This window comes from Choloepus didactylus, chromosome 5 (assembly GCF_015220235.1).
Source record: "Choloepus didactylus isolate mChoDid1 chromosome 5, mChoDid1.pri, whole genome shotgun sequence".
Classification (NCBI taxonomy): domain Eukaryota; kingdom Metazoa; phylum Chordata; class Mammalia; order Pilosa; family Megalonychidae; genus Choloepus; species Choloepus didactylus.
In genome coordinates, this window is record NC_051311.1 from 48,202,065 (window position 1) to 48,218,089 (window position 16,025).

The following is a 16,025-nucleotide window of genomic DNA, read 5'->3' on the forward strand; positions in this document are numbered from 1 at the left end:
GGGGTGGGGACAGGAAGGAGGAGGAGGAGAAAAGAAAGAAAAAAGCCTAGTTGGAAGCCAAATGAGGGCCTAGGAGAAGAGATTCCCTGAGTCTGCAGTCCTGCTCCCAGCTCTTCTGTGTGGACCCTGCCTTTTCCCTGAGGACGGTGCTTTGGCCACAGACAGATTGCAGGGTAAGGAATCCCAGGCTTCCAGGGCCACCTCTGCCTGTCCTGTCCCCTCCTCCCCATTCCCCTAGCCTTAATCCCCAAATGAGATTGGGATCAGAGTGTCTCCAACAGGCCTGTTATCTCCCTCCCTGACATTCCTGCTCTTCAAGGTCAGTGTGTCCCCAGGTTCCGCCTTCTCCTCCTCTCTTGGCCTGGCTTCCCTTCCTGGGCTTAGCTAAGCCTCTTCCTTCCAGATGACTGCTTAGCTCCCTACCTGCTCTGCCACTCCCAGGGAGGTGGGGTTACGGTGACCTCTTGGGAAATCTGTTTTCTCCTTTACCACTCCCCAAGGATTGCTCAAGTGTCCACAGCAGAGGCAAACAACCTCTAGTGGGTTCTTACCAGCTTTGATGAGTCCAATGTTGTAATAAGAACAAGATACATGCATCGAAAGGAGTTTGGGTTTTGAGGGAGGCTCTTGAGGCACATGTCCTCATTAATTTTTCAGAACCTCTCCATTTCCCAATGGAGGAAGGCAACTGGGAATCAAACAAAGTGATTTCTAGTCCCTGGTTAGCTATGTTAAACACAGGGAGGAAAAAAACTGAGATGAAGTGGGACTTAGGTCCTCTCCCTAAGAAGCAGTCAGCAAATGACACCAACTTTCCCCAACAGGACAAGCCATGGTAGAAGTGAATGGCAGAGGTCTGTGGGTACCTTGTGTGTGTCTGTGACCTAAGGAGATAATGGAAAGAGCATTGGCCTGGGGATCAGGTCCTCTGTGTTCTTGGTTTAGCTCTGCACAGACTCTATGGGTAATCTGGGACTATTTATGCAATGCCTTGGGGCTTCCATTGTCTCATCTAAAAATTAAGTGGATTGTAAGTTTTGGAAAATTAAGTGGATCTCAAGTTCTTTTCTGCTCTGGTGATCTAATATTCCTTCCATTGGTATTGTTTGTACAAAACCAATGTGCTTGCAAATAGGGAAGTTGAGGTAAGCATCCCATTGAGATTTACTAAAATGTGATTTCTCTGAAAGGCAATTCACAAGAGGAAGGATAAAGCACAAAGCATCTCAAACTCAAAGTCATGTTTATTCCCCATTTTCTCCCCCTTCTTCCCCTCACCTCCTCCTACTTTTTGCTCCTCCCCAGGTATATGCAGAAACTCAAAGCTGCCCCAGACTTGCTCATCTGGAAAGCTGATTATGCTTCTTCCACCTCTAAGTGTCCTTCCTTCCAGGGATTAGTAGCAAAGACTCCCTCAGGAGATGGAAATTATAGCCTTCCCTCAACCCCCTCCCAACAACTTCTTCCTACACTGTTCTGAGAGGTTGAGAGGTTAAGATTCAGTCCCGTACCACCTTACTTGTGCCTTAGTTCTAAGCAGAGACAAAAATGAAAAATATCCATAAAAGCTGGGGTACTGGGGCAAGTAACAGAAGCGGAGTGTTCAATAAGAACACCTGAGGTTACAGGAATGGTGGGAGAGATGGGGAGGGATTAGAGGGCAAGGCAGAGGCCTCCTTAATACTGCAAGGTCCTCGTTGGCAGGACCATTGGGACATCATGGGGTTGGTGTGGAAGAGTCTGAATGATTTACTCCTATGAATTTCATGCCAAGTCCCTGCTCCAGGGTAAGAGCAACTTGCTCTGTATCCTCTCTGAGCACCTCTCACCTCCAGACTTATGTAAGTGGAACCACTCTGAACCCAAAGGATAATCAGATCACAAGAGTCCCAGCCTGTCACTCCTCCATGGCATGGTGCCTGGCACAGGTAGAGGTACATATAAGTCAGGCACCCCTGCAAGTGTTCATCTGTAGGAGAGATGTTCCAGGCCCCAGGAGCTATGACCTGTGCCCTTCTCTTCAGGATTCTCCTACTCCTGGCTCTGGCTGCTTCCTCCCAAGGACACCACCTCAGCTCCACATCTCACCTACATTTTTCCAGGTTCCTTGGTCCATCTGATAACATTTTCCTGCGCTGGGACTTTGACTATGAGGCTGAGATCATCACTTTTGAGCTGAAGGTCCGGACAGCTGGCTGGGTGGGCTTAGGTGTCACAAATCGCTATACCAACGTGGGAGGCGATCTGGTTGTTGGAGGAGTCTTGCCTGATGGCAATGTCTATTTCTCGGTGAGTCTGAGGGTGACTGCTTCTCAGGGATAAGGATTTGTTGCTGGGATGAAGATGGCTCTGGGTCCCATCATTAGGAAGGATTCACGTTGCCCAAACATACCCTGGCAACACTCCCAGAGCACCAGCTGTTGGCTGATCTCTTCCTACAGAAATGGTCCATAGTAGAGCTTCAACCTAGGTCTTCAGAGTAAATGTCCCCAAAGCTATTGAGAGAATGTGACCATTGGGATAAGAGAGACAGTTTTGGACCAAATAATTGCTAATTGCCCACTAAATTTAGGTCACTAGGAAAGATTCAAGGATGTTTGCGACATAGTGCTTGTTCTCAAATTCCTTTAAGTCAGTCAGGTATTTCATCATGAAATTGTCTAACAACAATGATTGCTTAAAATTGTTAGGTACTTTTGATTAACTAGGCATGTTCCAAACTCTGCATGTTAAACTTCATAGCATCAATATGAGGGGACCTTATTATCCCCATTTTACAGATGAAAAAGCAGTTCTCCTATCTCCCAATCTCACCCATTCTGAACTTTTAATCACTCTTTTAAACTGCATTTATGTAAGGAATAAACAGTACGAGGGAACATATGTTAAAAGCCAGATCAGAGAGGATGAGTGGCATAGACAGTTCAGAAAACAAGTGAGCTTTCAAGGGTGAGGGATACAAGAAGAGTAGGATATATGGAGAGGAGATTTGACATGGGAGGATTAAACCAAGGTCATGTGGTAGAATTTGTTCAGACATGGTCCATCCCTCTTCCTTGAGAATCCACTGCTTGATGTCATGCTCTGTCCTGGGAGGAAACTACATAAATAGTAAACCTGGGCTTTGCTACTTTGCACCCTGGAGGAGTTAAAGGGACACCTCTACTCCAATGGCATGACCATTGGGATTCTGGTTCTTATTCCCCGGCCTCCACCAAATCCCAGGATCGGCACCTGGTGGATGAAGACACCTTAGAGGAGGATGGGAGCCAGGATGCTGAACTACAAGGGCTGACAGAAGATGCTGAATATACCACCATGCGCTTTTCTAGGCCCTTCCGCTCTTGTGACCCTCATGACCAAGACATTACGGTAAAATGGAGGGGGGAGAATAATATTGAATCAAAAGCAGTTTTTTTTCTTGTTTTTTTTTTTTTTTTTCTTTTGTTTTGTTGTTGTTGTTGTTCTGGAGAGGTGGAATCATCTCCAGTCTGGCAATGTCCATGTATCTCAGGCAGCCAGTCACAGTTCCTAAGAGTTCTTTCCCTTTCAGTCTTCCCAGGTGCTTCCCCAATCATGCCACCTCTTGAAATCTGCAAGCCCCCTGCTGGGCAACCTCTCACTACTTCATTTTCTACCTACCCTTTCCAGTGCTCCCCTCTGGCAGGAGCCTGGGTCCAGAAGGTATAGAACTTGAAGATCTTTGCCTTACTTCATTGAAATTTAAAGTATTAGGAGTTAGGAATTATCTAGCCCAAACCCTTTAATTTTACAATGTGGAAATAGAGAATTAATGTTACGGGGAATGCTACTTACTCCACATTATCAGCAAGTTAGTCTCTAAGGCAGAACTAGAACCCAGGTGTCCTAACTCCCAGTCTGAAGTTCTTTCCATTCTACTATTTAGATGTGAGCTAGTGGCTTGTGTAGGTCCTTGGATGTGGGTATGTGTAAAGAATTGTTTATGGACAGAAGCCCCTCAATGCCCTCAATGGCACCCACAGAGTGGCACTGTGAGGGTGCTGACTGCCTACGGCCTAGATGACACTCTGAAGCTGGTTCGGGAGCGTATTTTTGTGAAGTCCATCTTCCTGCTACAAATAGTCCACCCTGATGATCTTGAAGTTCCTGAGGACACCATCATCCATGACTTGGTGATCACTGATGTAAGACACCCATCCAACCATCTCCAGCTCCCCTCCCATCTTCTCACTCAATCCAGGGCCCTCTTGCACTTAACATTTCAGTACATTCCTTGGGTTGATGCTAGTCTCACTTCTATCAGTCCCCCAAGAACTGCCAAACTAGCTCTAAAGTGAGCATCCTTCCCTGGTCTGTCCCATCCTCTGCTTCTTTGGGAGCCTTAGTCCTGCTATACCAACTTAGCCTCTATATTACCCTTCTCCAGTTCCTCGTTCCAGAAGATGACACCACGTATGCCTGCACCTTTCTCCCTCTCCCCATCGTTAGCAAGAAACATCACATCCATAAGGTGTGGTAAACCAGAGCGGGATACTGGCAAAGCAGAGGGAAAGGTGGTCGAGAAGAGCAGGGGGTTGGTCAGCCCTGAAGGGATGGTGTTCAGAAAATTACTGAGAGGAAGAAATAGGAAAGTAGCTGGGGAGAAAATGGGAGCCAGACCAGATTTGAGTTGGTAGTCATGTCATTTCCTGAGAACAGAATCTTGGCTCCAAGCTCTATTTTATTCGAGCCCACGATGCAGCAATGATTTTGATGAAGGTTACTAATGAATAGGTATTTGCAAAGAACAAAATGTAAGCTCTAACCTGGACTCAGAATTGTGCTCTCTTGGCCCTAGAGGAGGTAAAGACAGGGAAGAGATATGGTCATTATGAGGTCATGGAAGTCTGGCTAGAGTAAACTCAATATTGATCACCTATTTCACATTTGAGTGATGTCCATTTTGATCAAATAAATAAAAGTACTATCTTATAAGAAGTAGCAAATGTATGGGAAGAACCTTTAGAAAGAGGATCCAAAAAGGCTTGGCTCCATGTTTAGATGTAATGAAACTGACTGCGGTTAACAAGGGAAAGTCAGGAGTCTTGAAATATCCCAGGCTAGTCCTGATATGTTATGCTCTCAAGGAAGGGATTTAAAAGGGTGCAGTCTGAAACACAAGTCAAATGAAGTGCAAGGAAAATGACAGGGTGGGGAATCAAAACAGAGAGAAGAAGTAGAAGAGGAAAAGAAAAGGAGAAAAATGGGGAATGGGCATAGTTTTACTTGTTTTTACTTAGGGAGGAGGAGTGGTGGAATAAGGGTTTAAAACTATAAATATTTAGGCATTTGTGACTGATTTAAGACCATTCTATGATTTAAGACATAGAAGATCTTGACTGTTCTCTGACCTCCTTCCTCTGTCCAGTTTGAGCCCAAGTTGATCGAACACAATGAGACAATGGTGCATCACATCCTGGTGTACGCCTGTGGCAATGCCAGTGCTCTCCCAACAGGCATCAGTGACTGCTATGGGGCTGACCCTGCCTTCTCTCTCTGCTCACAGGTCATCGTGGGCTGGGCTGTCGGGGGCGATGTGAGTCCCAGGATGGGAGAAATAAGGGCTAAGGGGGTGTATGCTGCCAAGTTACTGGGGTTACTGGACCAATGAAAGACCAGGGTCAGGAGGTAAGGGAGGTCTGGGATGAGGGCTGGAAGACAAAGGCAGGAGCCCTGGATATCTGCCCCTGGCTCTCAGCCCTTCTTGCTGCCAAATCCCACTCCCTCCAACAGAGTTACCAGTTCCCAGATGATGTAGGCATCTCTATTGGAACTCCACTGGACCCCCAGTGGATCAGACTGGAGATTCATTACAGCAACTTTTACAACCACCCTGGTGAGCTGCTGGAGGATGGCCTGTTTATGGAAGGGTGACGGATTCCTTTATGTGTCTGGGAAGGTGTCGTGGGATACATTCAGAGACTCCGTTTTGTCACTGCCATTGCCCCAGCTTTTCCAGGTATCTTTCTCCCTGCAATGGGACCCACTTTCCTGCCTTCTGTGATTGTTCCTTTCTGTACCAGGTGTGTACGACTCCTCAGGGATTCGCCTGTACTACAGCCCAAAGCTGCGCAAATATGACATGGGAGTCCTCCAGCTGGGCTTCTTCACTTTTCCCATCCACTTCATACCCCCAGGCGCTGAGTCCTTCCTGTCCTATGGGCTGTGTAAGACGGACAAGTTTGAAGAGGTGAAGCTAGGAGGCCCACCCTCACTGAGACTTCTTGTTCCCCATCACAGATCTGGTCTGATCCACAAGACTGCATGGCCCAAGCCCCAGACTTGGAGAATGACTATAGCCTGGGGCTCAGAAAATTCGCTAGCATGGGTCATGTTAGGGGAGGAAAGAGTTGGGGCTTTGTGGGCAAGGGGAATAGGGCAGGAAGAGGGGCCAGGAGGGTTTGATAAGAATTACAGGGGTGGGTGTCAGATCATAAGAGGAAGATGCCAAATATCAAGGGAGGAAATCAAGGAGTAGATGAGTTCTTAAATCAGGCGTGCCTCCCTCCCTGTCACAGATAAATGGGGCTCCAGTGCCTGACATGCAAGTATATGGCTACCTGCTCCACACCCATTTGGCAGGGCGGGCTCTGCAGGCCGTGCAATACAGGTAAGGGGAGACCTTGATTTGAGAGTTTCCCTTCTGAAAGTGGGAATAAATTTTAGGACTGGTTATTTATTCTGTAGTACAAGGCTATGCTCTGTTGGGAGTAAGGAGTTAGAACTTTCCCTGAAGTAGAAATGAATGGAAAAGTCTGTGGAAGAAGGACCTTTTCATAATTTATGGGGATTCTACACAAAATGACACCAAACAATGTTTCCTTATTGGTAGACCCCTACTCACTTTATCCTCTTCCTGTTTTCTCCTTTATCTCCCTCTAGAAATGGAACCCAATTCCGAACAATCTGTAAAGATGATGCCTATGACTTTAATCTGCAGGAGACTCGAGACTTACCTTATCGAGTAGAGATCAAGCCGGTGGGAGACTGGGAGGCATGGTTGCAGTTGGGAGGAAGGGGGGATCACAGCTCATTATTGTTAGCCTACAGAGTTCTAAGACTGTGAGAGTCCTTCTGTGCCTTACTTTCAGCATTCTTGTTTCACTCTGAACAGGGAGATGAATTGCTGGTAGAGTGTCACTACCAGACACTGGACCGCAACTCCTTGACTTTTGTAAGTGTCTCTCTACCTACCCTGGTCACCATGGCAATGGCCCCAGAATAGAGCCCCACCCCTGGTCTTGCCTCTCAAGTGACTGATTATCCCAGCTGAGGTCCCTTTCTTTCTCCAATGTTTTATTACCTGTACCCATGGGACTTTTCATGCTCTCACATCAGGATCCAAGATGGGTATGGGGACTGACTTCCTACTTTCTCTGCCATTGGCCCATTAAGACCATGGAAAGACAGCATATAGCAGTGATTAATATCACTGCCTGGTTTGAATGTCAACACAACCACTTAGTAGTTTGCTGAACTAAGACAAGTTATCCAACTATTTTGGGCCTCCGTTTCCTCATTTGTGTGCCAGGAATAGTTTAGTTCTTGAGGGATTCAAAAGGAGTTGCAAGCTATTGAGGAAGAAAAGGCAGCCATACAAATGATTATAATACAAGGTAGAAAGCAATATATATGATAAGAGAAGAATGGGGATAATGCATAATGGGAATTCACAGGAAAAATAATAAGATCTTACTACAATGAACTGAATATATAACATATTTGAGTGGGTCTTGCCTTAGACATGCAGAGATAGGGAATTCAGAAAAGGAAATAACTGAAAAACATCATATATGAGGAAGGCATGTGGTATGTTTGAAGGACAGTGAACTTGGTTGGAAGTTAAGGAATGGGAAAAGATGTCGAAGGACTGGAATGAGAATGAGGGAGATAGGGCTAGATAGGTGATATAGTGTCATATCTATATTTTCAGAACCTCAGGGCCTAACTTTGTCACTGTATAAATATTTGCCAGGTTAATGAATAATGAATTGAATGAATGAATGGGTTGGAATTTATGCCATAAATATATAGTCAAGAATATTTTTTAAAGGAAATGGGCTACTGGAAGCTACTGAAAGTTTCTGAATAAGGAGATAACAGGATACAAGATGTAAGTAAAGCAGTCTAGCAGGTCTGTGGAGGTTGGATTGCAATCAGGAGAGACTGGTAACAGGAGACTAGTTGAGAGGCTGATGTTCTAGTCTGAACCAGGTTAGTGGCAGTGGAAATGAAGATGACCGGGAGATATGTGGGATAGTTCTTTGGAAATAAGACCAGTAATTACCCACTGGCTGTAAAAAGAAAGGGAGAAAGAAAGAGGAGTGGTGAGGAGTCCTAAGTAAGGAGCAGTGAGCTGGCTCTAGTTTAAGGGAAAAGAGACGCAGCAACATTGGTAGAATGGCCACATAGACTGTGTTGTGCCTGCCCCCTTCCCAACTCTCTGAGAGCCTTCAGATCTTTGTCTCTCCATCCCTGTTTCTCTCCTCTCCTCCAGGGGGGGCCCAGCACCATCAATGAGATGTGCCTGATCTTCCTCTTCTACTATCCCAGAAACAACATCTCCAACTGCATGGGGTACCCTGACATCATCTACGTCGCCCATGAGTTGGGGGAGGAGGCATCAGAGTGAGTCACCCTTGAAGATAACAGCCTCAGGTGTTCAGGGAAGGGGTCCTGGGGAAGATATGGGAAAGAAGAAAAGGAGAACCACCCACAACCCACCCAGCTAGTGATCCAGTGTTCCTCACTGGGCTGCCTGATCCACCCTTGCCCTCTTCACCGTTGCTCCATTAGTAGCTGACTGTCACAACACTGACACCAGCAGAAATTTTGTGGGATGTTTTTCCATGTCAATCAGGTCATTCAGAGGGGCAAATATGAATTGATCTTAAGAAGCCAGAGCACTTACATATAAATTCTTTGTCTGCCTTTTTCTCATACACTACTTGACTCAGTCAATGGCTGCGTTTTACCTTCAGGCAATGACTCTTAATCAACTGGAGCCAGGGTCCTCTCTGGGACTCTAAGGAAAGCCCTGAAACTTTTTACCCAGAAAAATACACAACTGTGCAGACATATCCCATTTTACATACAATTTCAGGGCATAACAGTTTTCCTGAAGTCATTCTATCAAACCTTCTTGTACTCCATATCTCCTACATTAAGAAGCACTTCTTTAAAGAGTCAGAAAATCCTCTTTAAACATTTTTTTAAATTATCATCTCTAAGTTCTGATATTTCTCTTTTCATCAAACTCAATATGATTGCCTCATTAAGCTGTAGGACATTCCTTATGTTTAAGCCCATGTAGAGCTGAAGCTGATAACAAAAGTGAGAGTGCTTTATATACATTCTGCCAAAACTGTAATTTGACCCCAAACTATTTTCTGTTCCTCTGTCCTGATCCTAATATATGGCAGTCCCATGGAGGGCATGATGGCCATGAACAATGTTGAGTGGACCCCAGAGAACATTAAGAAGGCTGAGAAAGCCTGCAAGGAGGCCCAACAGACAGTGATAATAAAGACCATTGACGTGAGTATTCCAAGAGATGCCACCCTCTCAGGCTTAGGGATGCTGCGTGTGGGGTGGTGTTGGGCAAAGGCAGGAAAAGAAGAATGAGAGAAGTGTATGACAATGGTAGGAACTTCAGGTCAGGAGAGCAGGTACTGAGGAAGAAAAGGAGGGGCTGTTACTGCTCTGGGTTGTGTTTATGGTTGGAGTCTCCCAGGTAGTATCCTCTGAGCTCTGTAAGGGCTGAAGATAGCCAATGAGGATTTCGGGAAAGAAAGGGGATGGGAGAACTTCCACTTTTACCCATTTTTTTTTTCCCTCCCCTGCAGGAGGTGGTAGAAAACACAACAGGCTGGATTCCAGATATTGTCCCCACTCCTCGGGGACCCTGCTTAGAATCATCTGGAGGCAAAGTGGAACCGGAAGACAAGACCCCTGCAGGCTTCAGGGCTGCCTCCGTGACCCTCTCAGACTCAAGCAGTGCCACCCTGAGGTGCCTCCCTCTGGCTGCCCTTTTGTTTGGGCAGGGGGCCCTCTCATGGCTCCTTGCCAGCCTGCAGGCTGGAGTCTGATATTGTCTCATCTCGTATGCTCAGGCCTCTCTCCCCTTTGCCCTCCCCTGACCATCAGACATGGAAACTTCTTCCTGCTTTAGTCCCCAAAGAATCTCCCTTCTGTGCCCCTCCCCATGACATTGCAGGCATAGGTATTATTACAAATATTCCACAATCACTCTTCTGTGACCAGCTATCCAATTCATTCTTTAAAGTTTTAGAAGCACTGGCCAAGACCACATGTTTTGTCACAAAATCTGTATCCCAGGCTGGGTGGGAGGTAATGGAGCCATTCATTCTGGTGCCCCAGTTCACTTAAGGGGATACCACATGGGGAGGAAGGGGCTTGAAGAGGGAGGAAGAGCCCTGTGAAACCTCCTGAGCCCACAGATGGCCCTTCCCCTCCAGCCCAAGGGGAACTTTGTTTCACTTTCCTTCTGACATCCTTGCCCAGCCATCCCTGTGAGGCAGAGGCAGCAAGGCACATGTGTGGTAGAGAGTGGAGGGTGATTTCTGGTGAATTGAGGAGCCCTGTTAATAAGGAAGAAAGCATAGGATATCAAATTAAATAGAACTCCTCTCACCTCCTGCTGCCATCTCTTTCCTTTGAGACTTTGGTCCAGGAGAGACCACTGGGAGGTCTTTTGACTTGCTCAGTATAAGGCATCCAGAGAGCATTTAAGGACCTGATTGCCCAAAGTACAAAATTTAATGCACAGTCCTTGTTCCCTGTGCCTCTACTATCAGTGATCTTTATCTCACTGAGTGTTACATCCTCAACACTGAAGTTACCAAATGTCAAAAGCCTACCTGGTAAGCCAGGCTTAATTGAGCTCCAAGGAATGGAGCAAGGTTGAGAGAGGTGGTTCTCAGCTCTGGAGCCCAGGGCATGTCAAGGAGGTTAACATGGAAAGAACAGAGAGTAGATATAAGTGGTTTCTGGAGTCCAGCTACAGTCCTCAGCCACAGTTGATAGGAAAGGCCAGGGGTTGTGGCTGCTCTGAGAGCTTCTGGAATATTTCCATCTTCCAAACTTGAGAAGTTTGGTACCACCCTGTCCTTAAAGATTTAAAGTCATCATGCTAGTCTATGAATTTCTCTGTTTATTGTCCATATCCAATGGAATGGATCCCTACTTTGTTTTTATACCAAGGTTTTTGGAGTGATTGCAATCCCCTAGAGACCAGGAATACGGCCTCAGCAACTTTCTGGTCGATCTTGGATGCATATTGGAAATACCTCCAGAGTTTAATGATCTACTAATGCCTGGGTTCTACCCTCACTCAGAATCTATAGCCCCACTCAGGTGATTCTAATTTGCAGCCAAGGTTGAGAGTCATGGTGTTAGTGACTCTGGGGAGCATTTCTGCTGCATCTCAGCTGGAATTTAGACACCGAAGAGAACCCTACCAAACAGGAAGAGGAGAGGAACTGGGATTCAGGCTTGATTAAAGGTCAAGAGAACACAATCACCAGTGTTGGTCATTCTTCTGGGATGCAGCTGGAGAGGGGATTTTACATTTGCAGCAGGAGACGAGACTTCAGATAAAAGGAAGAGCTCTGAAATTGAATATAAAAGGTGATGTATCTGCACAGATATGCATTTTTCTTGGTAAGAAGTTTCAGGGCTTTCCTCAGAGTCACGGGGAGGACCTTTGCCCCAGATGATTAACAGTCATTGCCTGAACATAGAAGACAGCCATTGACTGAGAAAAAGTGCATGAGAAAAAGGCAGACAAAGAATTTACACATAAGTGGTCTGGCATCTCAGTGTCGGTTCTTATTTGCTCTTCTGAATGACCTGAATGATATGGAAAAACATCTCACAAAATTCCAGCCGGTGTCAGAGCTGTAACAGTCAGCCATTAATGGGAGCAGTGGTGAAGAGGGCAAGGGTAGATCAGGCAACCCACTGAGGAACCCTGGATCATTAGCTTGGCAAGTAGTGGGTAGAGATGTTGTTTTGGGGATAGTAGAAGATGTGATAATAAAGACCTCTGATATGTGTGTCCCAAGTAATACCACCCTCTCAGTGTTAGGGATGGTGGGATGTGGGATGGTGTTGGGCGAAGGTGGGGAAAGAGAAGAATGAGGCAAGCAAATGACAAGGGTAGGAGCATTGGGTCAGAAGAAGGGGGAACTGAGGAAGCAAAAGGATGGGTTGTCGCTGCTCTAGACTATGGGCTCAGCATCATCTTCCCGCTTCCTGGCAAAAGAGCATCCCTTTTCTGGGACTAGTGAGGTATATTAAGGGCATGGGAGGTAACAAGCACGTGGTCAGTTACTAGCCTTGGAAAATTCTGTTTGCTCTAATCTGAGATTCTGCAAAATCCCCAGTGTCTACATTCAGCAGCTCAGTGTTGCATTTTCTGAATGTTCAGGGCCATTTCTGGGCCTCATGATGTCTGAATGGATGGATTGTCCTTAAATCAAAGACGTTTCCCCAAAGTCATGATTATAAAAAAAGCAAAGCTTGCCTGAAGCCAAAGGAGTATCTGTGTTCACCACTGACCTTCTCTATTATCACCATTCAAGGGAAATGGAGGCTTTCCTTTTAGGTAATAATTTAACACATGATTGTAGCCATATGCCAGCTGTTTGAGGTATACAAATTACTTTCTACATCATCAAGAAACACACAGATCAAAAGCTAAAACAACCAAAAGGGATCACTGTTTTGCTTTGCTCAATTAACAAGCAAGTCTAACATTTCTATTTCAACCTGTTTAGTCCAAAGCCCACACCCCACCCACAAAAATTCTTTCAGTCCTAATCTTTTAGGTAAGAAAACTTCTCCAGCTGGGTTTCAGATGCTAACCCTAGGTTCATGCTGCAACCTCATTCCCAGGTCTCCTCTGGCAGTCCCAAGCAAACTGGTCAGCCAGAACCTACCAATAGCTCTCTCCCCAGCTTGTATCTCAGTGTGTTTCCCAGTAATTGCTCATCTCCCTTGTCCTTCCCTTTAATTTTTTGTTCTTATTTAACATTCCTTTTCTCATTTTATTTTTCTCCCCATCTTCTGATTAGTCGTTGTGCATTTACTCACTGCACAAACATTTACTACAGGTTGGCATTAGCTTAGGAACAGAAGCTTCTGAAATAAGCAGGAAATAGGGCTAACATCTCCTCCGCCCCGTGCAGCTGCAGTCCAGCTTCCACCACCCCGTTAGTGGCCATTTCATCTTTGGGCTCAGACTGTCTGCCTGAGTCCTTCCCATTGCCCCCTATCATTTCTGCTTCTGACTGCCTCAAGAGAGGAACTTTATTTTATCAAACTATAGTTAAAAGTATGCATTCACATTACACATACATTGAGTAGGGAGCTTAAAGTGATATTGCTGGGAAACTTTTAAAATATTCCTGCCATGGTAGGAGCTGGAGTGAGATGACCTCAAGGTTCTCTCCAGCTCATATGCTCCGTGACTGCAGTTTCCTGAGTGCCTGTGGCTACACTGCAAGAGGAAGATGCTCAGAGTTGAGGTGGAAAGAGATGATCCCCACATACCCCAAGAACATTCTGTCGCTTCTGTCATTTCTCATCTCTCAGGGGACTCTAAGTTCAGGTCAGCTCTGAGTAACTCTAAGACTGTAATTCCTTTTCCCTCCCATCTCCTCTACTCAAAACTCCATTTAAATTTGGAGAGTAATAAAGGATTTATTCCCTCATTATTTTTTTCTGTGGTCCTGTGGGGGCATAAGGAACCACAGGCTGATGTTGACAGTGACTCCAGTTTTTACTGTGTAATAAGGACAGGGCCATAGATACCCCTTGAGAACTGGGGAGAAGGGAACATATTGTTGAAGATAAAGGCATATGATCCAGACATTAGTGATGGATAAAATGTCCTAAACTTTAGGGGTCATGTCTTTCTTGGCACTGGAAAACATGCAGTAGGAGCAGTAATGAGCTGATTCTTAAGGGGTTTGTAAGCCTTGGGATGTTACTTGCATGGTGAAGAAGGTAGAGTTAAAGATGAATAGAGCAGTGGCATTTTAGTTTTGGCTTAGGATTAAGGTAGAAGGAAGATGGGTAGACCAAATGGAAAGGACAATTTCTGAGACAGAGTATACCCAAACACTCTCCCACACACTACCTCTTCCTCCCATCCTTGCTCCTACCAAGTTTTCTCCATCCTTACTGCTCAATAAGGGCATTACAGTGTGGCCTTCTGTACCTGTAACCCTGTCCCCAAGTTCATGAGGCCTTTTTTTCAGACACCCATGCATTACAGTAATTGAAACTAGCTTCTAGGGACCTTGAAGGAATGTTTGTCTCTTGTATTTCTTCCCCAACAACCAGATAATTAGTGTAGGTATCACCCAGGTTATCTCAGCATCAGTCATGTTGCTAACATCCCAACCATCAGTTTGGGAGAAAGAGTAGAGGAGGGTTGGGCTGGTTAAAACAAACCAGGAAAGGAGAAGGGAGAAGGGAGAAGGGAGAGGGGAGAGGGGTGAAGGGGAGGGGGGAGGGGAAGGGGAGAGGGGGGAGGAGAGGGAGGGGGAGAGAATAAATGGAGAAGAGGAAAAGAAGTGGTGGAGGGGAAAAGTGAGGGAAAGTAGGAGGCTCTGGTGAGCCCATCTCTCCTCTGCCTACCTCAGTAAAATACTTTGTGAGTCTTAGCCCCAGGACCACTGGATTTGCCATCTCAGGCTGCAGCAATTAATATGAGTAACTTGGGATGGCATAAGGGGAAGTCAGGACCAACCGAGGAGATCCCAGGACGCTCACAAACCTTTCCAGAGCCAACTCTTCCTTCTATCCGATGTTTCTTCTGCTACAAATATAAAATCTCTCCAGCTGCACCCCACAAGAAAGAAGAACACTGGTGATTGCACTCTCTTGACCCTTCATCAAGCCTGTCACCCAGTTCCTCTCCTCTCCCTGTTTGGCAGAGTTCTCCTCAGTGTCTAAATTCCTGCTGCTACTTAGTCAGCTGAGAGAATGTAAGAAACATCCCCAAAGCCACTAACACAGTTAAGCGCAACCCTGGCTGCAGATTAGAATCATCTGGGTAGGGGTTGTGACTCCTGATGAGGGTAGAACCCAGGCATTAGTAAATCATTAAACTCTCAAGGTGTTTCCAATATGCATCAAAGACTGAAAACAACTGAGCTAGAAGTTTCTAGCTCTATTTCCTCTACAAAGGCAGGAATCACATACTGGCTTCACACATTTAAACCATAGCACAGGCAACAATCAATCACAGTGGATACCAGGGAATAAGCATCCTGGAAGCCCCCTGCTTTCCAGCAGTTAAAATTTTACTTGACAAATTGTGAGGATATGTGGAACTCTCAGAGAAAGGTGGCTTTTTAGAGCGTTCAGGGAAGAGCCTATTTACTGAGCATTACTCAATCATTTCAAGACCTTAAAACCTGGTACCACTCTACTGGGATAATACAGTTAAAACATCAGTCTTGTCTATATATTCTCTGCAGTCTTTGTGAGTTTGCAACCCCTCAGGCAGCTTGTAAGCACCATAAAGGCAGAGTCTGGATCCTGTTTTGCTCACCTTTATTTTCCCAGAGTTTATTTAAGGGCTCAAAAAATCCCTGTGCAGAGTCCAACTGTGTGGGTCTGACTTTAAGCAAATAAGTGACAAAATAAAAATGGTAAAATGCGAATAATTGGGGAATCTGGGTACAGTGTATACAGTAGTTCTTTATAGTATTCTTGTAACTTTTCCCCAAGTTTGAACTTATTTCAAAATAAAAAGTTAACTTAAAAAAACAGCACAGCATCACTACAAAGACTGTATGACAAATGGAGGAAGTATTTTTTTTAAAAGGCAGATAAAGAGTAACAACGACAATGGCAAAAAACAATTTAGAAAAGTAAAGATTAACCAGCAAAATTTCCAAGCAAGAGTTTTCAACCAACTCTTGCTGAAAGAGCAGAGAAGCTTTAGTCTCCAAGCTGTAGTATGTCTT

General features: G+C 45.4%; 1 protein-coding gene across 1 annotated transcript; it reads left to right on the forward strand.

Annotated features, from left to right (window-relative positions):
• Window positions 1-2,001: 2,001 nt before the first annotated feature.
• On the forward strand, window positions 2,002-11,552 carry LOC119534865 (putative DBH-like monooxygenase protein 2). Its single transcript, XM_037837421.1, has 13 exons — window positions 2,002-2,289; window positions 3,226-3,372; window positions 4,005-4,166; window positions 4,409-4,492; window positions 5,390-5,557; window positions 5,755-5,857; window positions 6,045-6,211; window positions 6,540-6,631; window positions 6,904-7,000; window positions 7,136-7,195; window positions 8,519-8,649; window positions 9,444-9,558; window positions 9,867-11,552. Exons 1-13 carry the CDS (start codon window positions 2,002-2,004, stop codon window positions 10,107-10,109), a joined length of 1,857 nt encoding a protein of 618 aa, XP_037693349.1. The 3' UTR covers window positions 10,110-11,552.
• The last annotated feature ends 4,473 nt before the right edge of the window (window positions 11,553-16,025 follow it).